The 15,033-nt window shown below is 39.0% G+C and overlaps 1 protein-coding gene across 5 annotated transcripts in view; it reads right to left on the bottom strand.

Moving 5' to 3' along the window:
- TMEFF1 (transmembrane protein with EGF like and two follistatin like domains 1) overlaps positions 1-15,033 on the bottom strand; it is an 87,663-nt gene that overhangs the window by 55,683 nt on the left and 16,947 nt on the right. For all 5 annotated transcript variants that reach the window (XM_032419059.1, XM_032419058.1, XM_032419060.1 and 2 more), the window contains exon 2: positions 3,557-3,666. In XM_032419059.1, coding sequence (XP_032274950.1) covers positions 3,557-3,666 — 110 coding nt within the window. The remainder of the gene's footprint in view (positions 1-3,556; positions 3,667-15,033) is intronic.

Here is a 15,033-nt window from a genome sequence, read left to right as displayed (position 1 = left end):
TCATGACAGTTTATGAGTTATAGAGTTATATATGTATGACCCTATGATTTTATAGGCTCTATAACTCATAATATACATACATATATACATACACATATTTAGAACTGTTAATGGATATAATGCTCAGCATAAGCAATATATAAGTACTCAAATAGTGTACTGTATATAGTATATGCACATTCATACATACATAAATATGTCTACAAATCAACACAAGGGAAAAAGAAAGTACTCCAAAAAATGGGCAAAGAATATGAAATATTGATTCAGCAAAAAAAAAATGGTCAATAAATATATGGCACATTTTCAACTTCTAATAATCAAATGAAAATTTAAAAAAAATTTTTTTTTGCCTTACAGATTTACAAAATATAAAAGGATTGACAAAATCCACCACCAAAAGGCCAAGGGGAAACAAGCAGTCAGATATAGTGCTACTGGTGAGAATGTTATCTGCACATGAGGATCCCACTGCTCAACAATTCCACATCGAGGAATTTAGCCTAAAGAAATTTAAGACAGTTGGAAGAGAGAACAGCTTCAGTCCTCCCAATACAGGGGTGACTAAAACACCAGTAAGAAACCTACAATCTTTCTGGCTTAAACACCAAAGGATAGAGTTCAGGGCAACCAGACCCACTAAAAAGAGAAAGAAAAAGCCAGAAAGGAGAGAGTCAGAGGGACTCCCAGATTCTGTATATAAATTCAGATCAAATTTCTAGTTAACTCTCAAATCACTCACGGGGCAGACTCTAAGTAGCCCAGATAAGATTAAAAATAATGAAGTAATATTTGTGTTGTTTCCCACAACAGGGAAGAGAGTCTGCAGTTTGAGTTCAGCCAACTTTAATGTTTAGAAAGTGACAATATTCGTCAGGAGAACATAACAGAATTCAAACACTAAAACATATTCACAATGCATATAATAAATTCAAAATTACTCTAATACAAAGAAAAAGGAAACACAATCCATTCTCAAATGAAAAATCAAAAGAGATGATCCCTGAGATATCCCAGATGCTGAAATGAGCAAATTTTAAAGCAGTAATAGTATCTATGCTCAAGGAAAATATGCTTGTAATGAACGAAAAGTCAGGAAAACTCAGCCAAGAAATCAAAACTAGAGGGGTGCCTGGGTGGCGCAGTCGGTTGAGTGTCTGACTCTTGGTTTCAGCTCAGGTCATGATCTTAGTGTTGTGAGATTGAGCCCTGCATCAGGCTCCATGCTCAGCACAGAGTCTGCTTGAGATTCTCTCTCCCTCTCCCTCTGGCTCTCCTGCCATGTTCTCTTTCTCTAAAATAAATAAATAAAATCTTAAAATAAAAAAAAAAAGAAATCAAAATTATAAAGTTTAGAAATAAAATATCTGAGAGGTGCCTGGGTGGCTCAGTCTGTTAAGCATCCGGCTCTTGATTTCAGCTCAGGTCATGATCTCAGGGTCATAAGATCCAGCCCCGCATTGGACTCCACACTGGGTATGGAGCCTGCTTAAGATTCTCTCTCTCTCTCTCTCTCTCCCTCTTCCTCTGCCCCTCCCCCCAAAAAAATTTTGAAAAAAAAACCTCATGGATGGACTGAATGGAGAGGACAGAAGAAAGGATTAGGGAACCTGAAGACAGATCATAAAAAATTATCTAATGTGAAGGACAGAAAGAAGTAAAAGTCCATGAGGGCCTAGTTACACTATGTACACCAATATCTTCTTTTAAGGAAAGAAGCCCACTTTAGTTGCTATCCCTTTTAAGAGCATTTGGGGTGCAGGCAGGGAAGCCAGACACAACACACTAGCCAGAACATTCACTGCATGAGTAACCATATAGGGGTGGGCACAAGGTCAGCTAAAGCCATGTCAAAGGTGGCTATTGTGAATAAATAGTGGATTGTAAAGTCTCTTTTGACTATAAAGAGCCTGTCCAGCTGGACAATAGTGTAACTCCCTACTCTTCCTGGTACTTTATAGTTTTCAAAGAGATTTCATATGCAAGCTGATTTTGATTCTCATTACAGTATCATAAAAAAGGATAGAAAACGTGCCTTTTCTTTTCAGATGGATCATACAGGAACTTCCTGAGGTTATAGGGTTACTAGAAACACTGATTGTCCTATGATTTGTCCCTAATCTCTGTACCCTTTCCTTCTCTTAAAATCCAAAATGGTGGGTACAATTAGAATAAGATCATGAGTGGAAAGAATTCCAGTTTCTTCTTTGTTTCGTCTCAAATCCTGAATCAGTAACCATCTCCTGAGCAATATTCTGAAGCCAGATTATAATTTAATCACAGCAAATAAAAAAGAAAAATTGAATGTAACACATTTCACATCTTTTCTTTTTATTTAATTTTTTGGTTTTTTTTAAGAAACAGAATCACAACTTAAAAGAGCATCTGGGGTGCCTGGGTGGCTCAGTTGGTTAGGCGACTGCCTTCGGCTCAGGTCATGATCCTGGAGTCCCTGGATCGAGTCCCGCATCGGGCTTCCTGCTCGGCAGGGAGTCTGCTTCTCCCTCTGACCCTCCCCCCTCTCATGTGCTCTCTCTCATTCTCTCTCTCTCAAATAAATAAATAAAATCTTTAAAAAAAAAAAAAGAGCATCTGAAAAGCAAAGATACTAGTTTGAGGTTCCCCTATCTAGTTTATCTCTAACCCTGACCTACCCCTGAGGTACCAAGTCAGCCATGTTCTTTGGCCTAAAAAGATGAGACACCAGCAAATAAAAATGGAAGGGAAGAGCATAACATATAAAGAAGTTGAATCACTATGTTATACACCTGAAACTAATGTAACATTGTGGGTCAACTATACTTAAAAAAAAAAAATTAACGGATCAGAAAAAAGACTATAAAGAGAAGAAAAGGGGAAAAAAGCCAACTTGGTGGGGAGGGGCAGAGGGGGAGAGAGAGAATCTCAAGCAGACTCCCCACAGAGCATGTGTGGAGCCTGACATGGGGCTCTCCACCCCTCGACCCTGAGATCATGACCTGAGTTAAAATCAAGAGTCAGACGCTCAACCAACTGAGCCAACCAGGTGCCCCCAAAAATGTCAACATTTTTTTAAAGATTTTATTTATTTATTTGACAGAGAGAGAGAGAGAGAAAGAGCATACAAGCAGAGGGAGCAGGAGAGGGAGAGGGAGAAGCAGGTTCCCCACTGAGCAGGGAGCCCGATACAGTGCTCGATCCCAGGATGCTGGGATCATGACCTGAGCTGAAGGCAGTCGTTTAATCGACTGAGCCACCCAGGTGCCCCAAAATGTCAACATCTTAAATAAGAGATTCATTTCCTTTCAGTGACAATTAGAACTTACATTTGAATAGAACCTTAATATTTTTTCAAAGCATCTTCATACCTATTATTGCCAGTCTGTCCTCTTAACTCGAGGAAAGAAGCATGGAAAGTACAAATAATAGTACTTCATCCGACAACAGAAAAATCAGTGGGCTCTGAACCCAACTTCTTTCGGGGTTCAAGGTATTCTAAGCTTTTTAATTTGAAGAATGTAGAATGATAAAATATTAAAAATGTAAAAATTTTTCAAAATAGGTTTGGTTTCCTCACCTGAAATTGACATGCACATTTCAAACTGTCCCCATCTTCTTTACAGACTCCTCCATATTTACATGACGATTCATCACAAACTCTTACATCAGACTCCCTCACATTTAATTCTGAAAAAGAAGGGGAAAAAATGTTTCAAATGTCTTTTTGTACCCAAATGTACATATGTAAAAGAAAAAATACCTTAAAATGTGTTGATCACCGCATTCACAAGTATAGTAATAGACATAACATAGGACACAAAATGTTCAGAATTCCCCAAGGAGAATCTTGCATAATAGTATACCTAATGTAACCCAAACCAAAATAAAACTCAAAATTTCAGGATTTCACAGAATTCCCAAAGGTAAATCTACAGAATTTTTCTATTTGGCCTGCCAAGAGCTTAAGACAGTCTTCTTACTATTGTCTTAGTATCTTAGATTTTGTTTTTGTTTTTTTTTTTTACAGATTTTTAAAAAAATATTCTCTACATCCAACATGTGGTTCGAACTCATGACCCCAGATCAAGAGTCATGTGCTCTACTGGCTGAGCCAGCCAGGTACTCCCTTAGATTATTTTTCTAGGGATTAAGTTACTTTTAAGGAGAACAAATAAGAGTAATTAAAAGAAATCTTAATTCTTTTGATACCCAAATAAATTTCAGATGATCATAATTCACTCTAGACAAACTATTTTAATTACAAAAGAATTATAAAGTAAACCGGAATTTCATACAATAGATATATATGGAGCATTAATGTGCACAGAATAAAAAAGATTAAAAATCTTACTCTTAAAATTTTTAAATGACTGATTTAATTCTACTCTACCACAGGAAGCAGAGCAATCAACAATACTATCATTCTGCGGTCATTTCGTTCCTGCTCCAAGACCATCGGTCTTGCTATCAAATTAAGCTTTCTAGAATCACATAGAATTGAGTGAAAACCACTATAAAGCAATTTTTACATCCTCCCTATTGGGAATGAGAGATATAACAACAAACAATAAACAATAAAATGATAGCAACAATAGCAAACAAGAAACAAATTGATTGTTTAAAAAACCCAGCGCATTGTAGAGGTAAACAAATGAGTCTGGGAACAGGAAGGCCTAAGTTAGCTTCTGACTGTCGCTCAGTAGCTGAGGGACTCTGGGAAGGGCACAAGGTCTCCTGCAGCTCTGGGTCATGATGAGGTCTTGGCAAACAGATCTCAGGGAATATTTCTCCAGCAACCTCCCATCCCTGGTTGTTTTCTAGTTCCAGATTTCAAAGCGGGACCAACTGGACTGAGTCAAGAAGGTTCTGTATCTAGTGACATCTGTCCTGGTGACATTTCTTTGCCTCTCTCTGCCCTACCTGTTCTCACTGCTCTACAATGGTGTCTTGGGTCTCCTACTCCTCCTAGCTGAACCTCCAAGAAACCAGCAGTCAAGTACCTAAATACCCAGTGAGTTAACAGTATTTATCTGAATAACCACTCTCAACCAAGAACTGCACTGGGTCAAGTATACATCTGTGTAACTATAGGTTACAAAATTTTTCTTTTCCTTAAATGAAACTCAGGTGTTTAAAAAAAAAAAAGACATGAGCTGAAACTTAACAGGAAACTATTAGAGCTATTTTGTTGTTCTGTTTCCAGCTATTTCAGGCACAGATGATCATCTTTTAATTTCTTTCACCTTGGCCATTTGGCTATGGAGGCTCTATGCTCTTGGATCCCCATATCTCCCAATTTTTGCTTACTCATCCTTCTCCCCCTTGACGAGTTGCATTAGCACTTGAGGCTCAATCCTAAGCATGGGGTTTCCTTTTTTTTTTTCTATCTACCCACATTCCTACTAGGAACTTGCACAAGGTCCAGTTCCAATTACTGTCTAATGTATGCACATCTTGAAACTCAAGGAAGATTAACTAAATATTAATAAAGAACTGCTCTGGAGAAGAGAATAAGAGTGCATAATATCTTGTTCAACTACAGGTTTAGCCAATTTTAGGGGTCATAGAAATAAAAACAAATGTATAATTCAAGAAATAAAATTTAGTGCATTTCTCCTCCCTTTCTTTGTAGGCTTAAAGTTCACACTGGGTTCCAATACAATCAGATATATAAAACAAGAATAAGTAAGGTTTTTATTCTATTTGTGGGCCAAGATCATGCTCTGAGTTGCTCTGACTTATGACTTGGGCTTGAGATTCTTCGAGGTCTGTTTCACCTATTGTATTTTTAAAGTACAATGGGACTGCAGTCTAGAACCTAAAACATGCCTGCCACCAAGATTCACACATCTCTGGAGACTGAGAGTTGTTCAAAGCATCTGTTTGCATGTGGTTAGACTAAGAAACATTTTGGGACAATAATCATCCTTACTAGAGAGAGGCAGAAAAGCCTGGCGCAATAAACAAAGCTTGAACAGGAGGAGTGGTCACATGCACAGGATGGTGTCTATCACTTAGACTGCTCCCCCAGCCCAGCCCCAAGAGCTCATTGTAACAGAAGAGCTACAGTGAGAAACTAAATAACAGCTTTCACTGAAAGCTTTGAAGCAACAAGATTAAAGAGCTCTGCTTTGATGTCCACACAACAATATATAATAGCGGGGGAGAAAAGAGGCTGGGATACCTCAACAGCCCCAGCATCAGCATTACCCCTGGCAGGACAGCACAAGGCCAAGGAGATAATCAGGCACAGAGATACACCTGTTATGGAGGGACTGCAACATGGCAGGAAGAAAAAGACGTGCTATGCGGCAGTGGCCAGAATACATTAGTGAGCCCACATGAAACACCCTTTGGTGACTCCAAGAATAAACTTGGGTGGGGGCAATTTGGGGGAGCTAGAGGTCCTACATTAATAGGTAAAAGTCATGAAATTCTGATTACACTGGTTATTAGTCATGTTTTATTTTATGCCTATCCTATTATTAAATTCATGCTATTTTCATGTGTATTAATGTGTTAAATGTGATTATTTAGTTGATCAGGAAACAAGCATCTACTATATATCTAATTCTATGCTAAGAAATTGGGACACACAGAAAAATATATAACAGGGAGCCTATGATCTTGCTAACATATGGAACAATTAGTGATGAATTCAATATAGTCTATAAGGAGAAAATGCTGTTGTACAGGCTATGATCGCTCTAGGAATTTCAAGAAGTAGGAGATAAAAATGGATTTGAAGCAGAGGATGCAGTATCAAAGATGGCAAGACTTACACGGACTTGGAAAAATTAGTAAGACTTTTTGGCTGATTATAAAACTGATATAGGATTAAAAACACTAATATAGGATCACTATACAGAATTTAGAAACAACATTTAAGGGGCGCCCGGGTGGCTCAGTCGGTTAAGTGTCTGTCTTCAGCTCAAGTCATGATCTTGGGGTCCTAGGACTGAGCCCCACATAGGGCTCCCTGCTCAGTGGAGAGTCTACTTCTCCCTCTCCCTCTGTTCCTCTCCCCCCCGGCCCCCACTCATGTACAGGTGCAGACGTACTCTCTCTCCCTCCCAAATAAAATCTTTAAAAATAAAAATAAAAATAAAGAATGTTTTATTTTTTTTTATTTTTTTTTTTTAAAGATTTTATTTATTTATTTGAGAGAGAGAGAGTGAGAGAGAGCATGAGAGGGGAGAGGGTCAGAGGGAAAAGCAGACTCCCCGCTCAGTGGGGAGCCCGATGTGGGACTCGATCCTGGGACTCCAGGATCACGACCTGAGCTGAAGGCAGTTGCTTAACCAACTGAGCCACCCAGGTGCCCAAAAATAAAGAATGTTTTAATTGCCCATAACATATAATACTGAAAGAGAATGTTCTTATCTAGAAAAATAATTTAAGTGAAAGTAGAGACACAAGTAGATAAATAGTACACATAAATATTAATTGTCAGTGGTTCCCTAACCATGCTCCTTATGAAAACTGATGGCCTAGAGTATACCTTCATTAAAATCAAATAAGAGGGCGCCTGGGTGGCTCAGTTGGTTAAGCAACTGCCTTCGGCTCAGGTCATGATCCTGGAGTCCCTGGATCGAGTCCCGGATCGGGCTCCCTGCTCGGCAGGGAGTCTGCTTCTCCCTCTGACCCTCCCCCCTCTCATGTGCTCTCTCTCAAATAAATAAATAAAATCTTTTTAAAAAAAAATCAAATAAGAATTTTATTTTCTCATTTGCAAGGGAAAAAAGTCAATGGAAAGAATTTTCTCATTTTAAGAGTTTTTGTCACATATTTCTTAAACCTTCAATATCTGAGATTACTTCCTTGCTAGTTATCAACAAAACTAATGTTCCACAAATAAGTAAAGATTATTACAGGAAAATTCCAAGTGTTTTATGAGAACACAAGCTCATGAATGTACATTTTAAATTATTTTGTTACTGTGGCAGTCACAGCTAATTGCCTATCCTGGATCTATTCTTACTTCGTAAGAGAATCCCAGTTTTATTCAGGGAAGGAAGCTGCTCAGCTAAATAATCTGTATTTCCCAGACCCCCTTGCAATGTACCACAGTTCATACGTAAGCACTGTCCCTTCCTCCTTCATTCTTCCACTCTCTGTCCTGCCTGGAGAGTAAAACTCTTGCCTAAGGTTGTGGTGGCTGTCTTACATGCACAAAGATGACAGCTATAGGCTAAAGATGGTAGACCAGAAGGACAAGAGCAAGAGTATGGAAAGCGAGAAAAATTAGAGAATCATCATGCCTACCCTGGATATCACCCATTCAGACTCACTGTTATAGGAAATAAACACATAAATAAATAAAGCCCTTATCATTTAAGCCACTATTGGTCAGGTCACTGATACGTGTAGTAAAACACAAACCTGACATACTGATTGCACAAAAATTTAGGTGCTACATCACCATTCACATGATACGTTTATCAAGAGCATCATGACTTCCTGGTATTCTTACTTCTCTGACAAATTTGAAAACCAATGTCTTAGCTCAAACTCAGTACAAAAGGAATTCTATTTTGGGATCATCTTCTGAATGTTATTTCTTTTCAAGTATTCAATACAGTACCAGGTATCAAGAGGGCACTCTACTACCTGTCAATGATGATGATAATTACACAGCTGCCTTCCTGAACCCAAAATGGAAACTCAGCAAAATAGATGAGTCATACTAAGGCCCTCAAAAATCAATTCTCCAAACAGAAATATTTTACACAAAGAAGCACTTAGAACAGTGGCTCAAAACAAAAATATTTTGCTCTGGTTGCAAATGTGCCCATCACACAATTTTCTAAATGTAAAACTTGTCTCCATGTTCATTAAGATCTCAAAGCTGGGAAACAATACACACTAGAGGAAGGAACCTTACACACTGTGAACTTGAGCTGCCCAAATCCCCATCAGCAGGACTAACTAGGTTCGGGCTATAGTTCAAAATGAGACTCCCTTAGCCCTCCAGAACGGTATGACTTTTCTACCACCCCTCCATTAAACAGAAGGTAGTCTGGGGAATCTTATGAGACAGCTAACACCAATGGAGAGCCAAAAGTGAAAAAACTTTGCAAGATGTTACAATAGAATTCAGGGCTTCTCAACCTCAACACTACTGACATCCTGAGTTAAGTAATTCTTTGATGCATATCATAGGGCTATCCAGTTCACTAGAGGATGTTTAGCAACATCTCTGGCCTCTATCCACTAGATGTCAGCGGGACTATCCCAGCTGTAACAACCAAAAATGTCTCCAGACATTACCAAATGTCCACTGGGGAGTAAAATCACCTTCTGCTGAGAACCACTACCAAAGATGACCAAAGCCTTGACTAAAGCTTTACATTTAATTCTCTAACATAATCACTATAAAGAAAATGAGTCAAATAAACAGCAATCTCCAAGATCTCTGCACATTAACATGGCTATTTTTCATTTCAATAGAGGGATCCAAATATATTATATCCAAATTTATGTCAGGTCCTGGCTCAGAGTGAGTGCCCCTCCTTTAATAATGCCTCAACCTGTAGTGAGCCTGGCTTCCTCCCCCTTCCTATCAAAATTCTATCAAAGGTCAACAGAACCTCCTCTTTTAAAGATTCCATAACTTTTTTCTTAGCCTTCCAACTCTTTTATTGACCTTTCTACAGAAGCTGATACTCCTGGCCTCCCCTTCCAACCTAATAATCTTGATTATCCCCCCAAATCTCTGATCACTTCTCATTTAGTCACTCCTTTTCCTTCTCTTACTGCTCAGTCCATGTCCACAGTGCCCTTAGAGAACTTATCTCCAACTTAACCAACTCTCCAGGGAAATCAAAGTATGCTATTCTCTGTAAAACATACCAACCAATGCCCATGGCACAGTGAATCTCCAAGGCTACTAGGCCACTCTCTAGAACACTCATCAGGACTATAGCTCCAAGCAGGGGAGTTGCTCTTGTGCTTTGTCCAGACCGTGTATTTGTTATTGGAATTACATGGTTTCAACATTTCATAAGAATGAAAATAAACTGTTATGAAAACAAAGTTGAATGCTATGGAAAGACTTAAGGTAAGCTGCTTTCTCTTGCACAGGCAAGAGAAAAATCTAGAATTCTGCATCCACAACTCTTTACGTTCCTTTTTAAAGAGATTAAAACTGGAATTTGTAACCAATGTATGCTTATTCAAGAAAGAGGAAATTCCAACTACTCTCAAAGAAAAATTCTGGGCCCTCTTTCAAAACAGTGTTTAATAGGGGTGACTGGGTGGCTCAGTCGGTTAAGCGTCTGACACTTGATTTTGGCTCAGGTCATGATCTTAGGGTTGTGGGATCGAGCTCCATGCTGGGCATGCAGCCTACTTAAGAGTCTCTCTCCCTCTCCCGCACCCCCACCCCTGCTCTCTCCCTAAAAATAAAAAAAAATTTTTTTAAACCAAAATAGTGTTTAATAAATCTATATATTTATGTTTTTAAGTTCAAATAAAATGCTACATGCATTTATAAATTATTTTTGTGACTCCCCCCTTTAAATAACTTTGATTAACCAACTAACTACAAGAATCTTAAGGCACCAAGACAAGAGGGCTCCTACTATGTATAAAAATGTTCTGCCCTCGGGGCGCCTGAGTGGCTCAGTCGTTAAGCGTCTGCCTTCGGCTCAGGTCATGATCCCAGGGTCCTGGGATCGAGTCCCACATCGGGCTCCCTGCTCGGCGGGAAGCCTGCTTCTCCTTCTCCCACTCCCCCTGCTTGTGTTCCTGCTCTCGCTATCTCTCTCTCTGTCAAATAAATAAATAAAATCTTAAAAAAAAAAAAAAAAAAAAAATGAAAAGCACTATATCTTTAAAAAAAAAAAAAAATGTTCTGCCCTCAGCCATCCCACTGTGTCCTCTCATTTTGCTTCGTCTCTCTCAGCATTCTCATCCACTTGCACCACTTCGAGTCTTCAAACCTGCTTTTCCCCAATGGTTTAATATTAAAGCCATCTCATCTGCCATTTCCAGTCCTCAGAGCACTACAGGGGGAAAGTCCTATAATGAATGCGAAGTACTTACCAACATGTGGGAATCTTTAGTTCATCTTTAGTTGATTCCTTATTGACTCCCCATAGGACATGTTCAAACTCTTTACCTTGTTCTTAGTTCTTAAGAATAACCTCATTTCAATGGGTTTATACACATGTCTAGATGTTCAGAGTATTCGGGAAAACCTTCCCTTTTTTAGAAAAACACACCAATCCTGTCAGGACAGGACCCCAATCTCTACACTGAGAACAGCAGAAATATTTGAAATATTCAAATATTTAAAATATCCCACACCAGGCAATCCTTGTATCAGACAAATTAGATTTTAAACCGAAGACTGTAATAAGAGATGAGGAAGGACACTATATCCTACTTAAAGGGTCTATCCAACAAGAAGATCTAACAATTGTAAATATCTATGCCCCTAACATGGGAGCAGCCAATTATATAAGGCAATTAATAACAAAAGCAAAGAAACACATCGACAACAATACAATAATAGTGGGGGACTTTAACACCCCCCTCACTGAAATGGACAGATTGTCTAAGCAAAAGATCAACAAGGAAATAAAGACTTTAAATGACACACTGGAACAAATGGACTTCACAGACATATTCAGAACATTCCATCCCAAAGCAACGGAATACACATTCTTCTCTAGTGCCCATGGAACATTCTCCAGAATAGATCACATCCTAGGTCATAAATCAGGTCTCAACCGGTACCAAAAGATTGGGATCATTCCCTGCATATTTTCAGACCACAATGCTTTGAAACTAGAACTCAATCACAAGAGGAAAGTCGGAAAGAACTCAAATACATGGAGGCTAAAGAGCATCCTACTGAAGAATGAATGGGTCAACCAGGAAATTGAAGAAGAATTAAAAAAATTCATGGAAACCAATGAAAATGAAAACACAACTATTCAAAATCTTTGGGATACAGCAAAGGCAGTCCTAAGAGGAAAGTATATAGCAATACAAGCCTTTCTCAAGAAACAAGAAAGGTCTCAAGTACACAACCTAACCCTACACCTAAAGGAGCTGGAGAAAGAACAGCAAATAAAGCCAAAACCCAACAGGAGAAGAGAAATAATAAAGATCAGAGCAGAAATCAATGAAATAGAAACCAAAAGAACAGTAGAACAGATCAATGAAACTAGGAGCTGGTTCTCTGAAAGAATGAACAAGATTGATAAACCCCTGGCCAGACTTATCAAAAAGAAAAGAGAAATGACCCAAATCAACAAAATCATGAATGAAAGAGGAGAAATCACAACCAACACCAAAGAAATACAAACAATTATAAGAACATATTATGAGCAACTCTATGCCAGCAAATTAGATAACCTGGAAGAAATGGATGCATTCCTAGAGATGTATCAACTACCAAAACTGAACCTGGAAGAAATAGAAAACCTGAACAGACCTATAACCACTAAGGAAATTGAAGCAGTCATCAAAAATCTCCCAAAACACAAAAGCCCAGGACCAGATGGCTTCCCAGGGGAATTCTACCAAACATTTCAAGAAGAATTAATACCTATTCTTCTGAAACTGTTCCAAAAAATAGAAATGGAAGGAAAACTTCCAAACTCATTTTATGAGGCCACCATTACCTTGATCCCAAAACCAGACAAAGACCCCATCAAAAAGGAGAATTACAGACCAATATCCCTGGTGAACATGGATGCAAAAATTCTCACCAAAATACTAGCCAATAGGATCCAACAGTACATTAAAAGGATTATTCACCACGACCAAGTGGGATTTATCCCTGGGCTGCAAGGTTGGTTCAACATCCGCAAATCAATCAACGTGATACAATACATTAACAAAAGAAAGAACAAGAATCATATGATCCTCTCAATAGATGCAGAAAAAGCATTTGACAAAGTACAGCATCCTTTCTTGATCAAAACTCTTCAGAGTATAGGGATAGAGGGTGCATACCTCAGTATCATAAAAGCCATCTATGAAAAACCTACAGCGAATATCATTCTCAATGGGGAAGAACTGAGAGCTTTCCCCCTAAGGTCAGGAACGCGGCAGGGATGTCCACTATCACCACTGCTATTCAACATAGTATTGGAAGTCCTAGCCACAGCAATCAGACAACAAAAAGAAATCAAAGGCATCCAAATCGGCAAAGAAGAAGTCAAACTCTCACTCTTTGCAGATGATATGATACTTTATGTGGAAAATCCCAAAGACTCCACCCCAAAACTGCTAGAACTCATACAGGAATTCAGTCAAGTGGCAGGATATAAAATCAATGCACAGAAGTCAGTGGCATTCCTATACACCAACAACAAGTCAGAAGAAAGAGAAATTAAGGAGTCGATCCCATTTACAATTGCACCCAAAACCATAAGATACCTAGGAATAAATCTAACCAAAGAGGCAAAGGATCTGTACTCAGAAAACTATAAAATACTCATGAAAGAAATTGAGGAAGACACAAAGATATGGAAAAACGTTCCATGCTCATGGATTGGAAGAACAAATATTGTGAAGATGTCAATGCTACCTAGAGCAATCTACACATTCAATGCAATCCCCATCAAAATACCATCCACTTTTTTCAAAGAAAGGGAACAAATAATCCTAAAATTTGTATGGAACCAGAAAAGACCCCGCATAGCCAGAGGAACGTTGAAAAAGAAAAGCAAAGCTGGCGGCATCACAATTCCAGACTTCCAGCTCTACTACAAAGCTGTCATCATCAAGACAGTATGGTACTGGCACAAAAACAGGCACATAGATCAATGGAACAGAATAGAGAGCCCAGAAATGGACCCTCAACTATATGGTCAACTTATCTTTGACAAAGCAGGAAAGAATGTCCAATGGAAAAAAGACAGTCTCTTCAACAAATGCTGTTCAGAAAATTGGACAGCCACATGCAGAAGAATGAAACTGGACCATTTCCTTACACCACACACAAAAATAGACTCCAAATGGTTGAAAGACCTCAATGTGAGACAGGAGTCCATCAAAATCCTAAAGGAGAACACAGGCAGCAACCTCTTCGACCTCAGCTGCAGCAACTTCTTCCTAGAAACATCACCAAAGGCAAGGGAAGCAAGGGCAAAAATGAACTATTGGGACTTCATCAAGATAAAAAGCTTTTGCAAAGCAAAGGAAACAGTCAACAAAACCAAAAGACAACTGACAGAATGGGAGAAGATATTTGCAAATGACATATCAGATAAAGGGCTAGTATCCAAAATCTATAAAGAACTCATCAAACTCAACACCAAAAGAACAAAGAATCCAATCAAGAAATGGGCAGAAGACATGAAGAGACATTTTTCCAAAGAAGACATCCAAATGGCCAACAGACACATGAAAAAGTGTTCAATATCGCTCGGCATCAGGGAAATCCAAATCAAAACCTCAATGAGATACCACCTCACACCAGTCAGAATGGCTAAAATTAACAAGTCAGGAAATGACAGATGTTGGCGGGGATGCAGAGAAAGGGGAACCCTCCTACACTGTTGGTGGGAATGCAAGCTGGTGCAGCCACTCTGGAAAACAGTGTGGAGGTTCCTCAAAAAGTTGAAAATAGAGCTACCATATGATCCAGCAATTGCACTACTGGGTATTTACCCCAAAGATACAAAAGTAGGGATCCGAAAGGGTACGTGCACCCCGATGTTTATAGCAGCAATGTCCACAATAGCCAAACTGTGGAAAGAGCCAAGATGTCCATCAACAGATGAATGGATAAAGAAGAGGTGGTATATATATACAATGGAATATTATGCAGCCATCAAAAGGAATGAGATCTTGCCATTTGCAACGATGTGGATGGAACTGGAGGGTATTATGCTGAGCGAAATAAGTCAAACAGAGAAAGACATGTATCATATGACCTCACTGATATGAGGAATTCTTAATCTCAGGAAACAAAATGAGGGTTGCTGGAGTGGGGGGTGGGGTGGGAGGGATGGGGTGACTGGGTGATGGACACTGGGGAGGGTATGTGCTCTGGTAAGCACTGTGAATTGTGCAAGACTGTTGAATCTCAGA

This window comes from Phoca vitulina, unplaced genomic scaffold, assembly GCF_004348235.1.
Source record: "Phoca vitulina isolate PV1807 unplaced genomic scaffold, GSC_HSeal_1.0 scaffold21, whole genome shotgun sequence".
NCBI lineage: Eukaryota > Metazoa > Chordata > Mammalia > Carnivora > Phocidae > Phoca > Phoca vitulina.
This window is presented reverse-complemented; position numbering and strand designations above follow the sequence as displayed.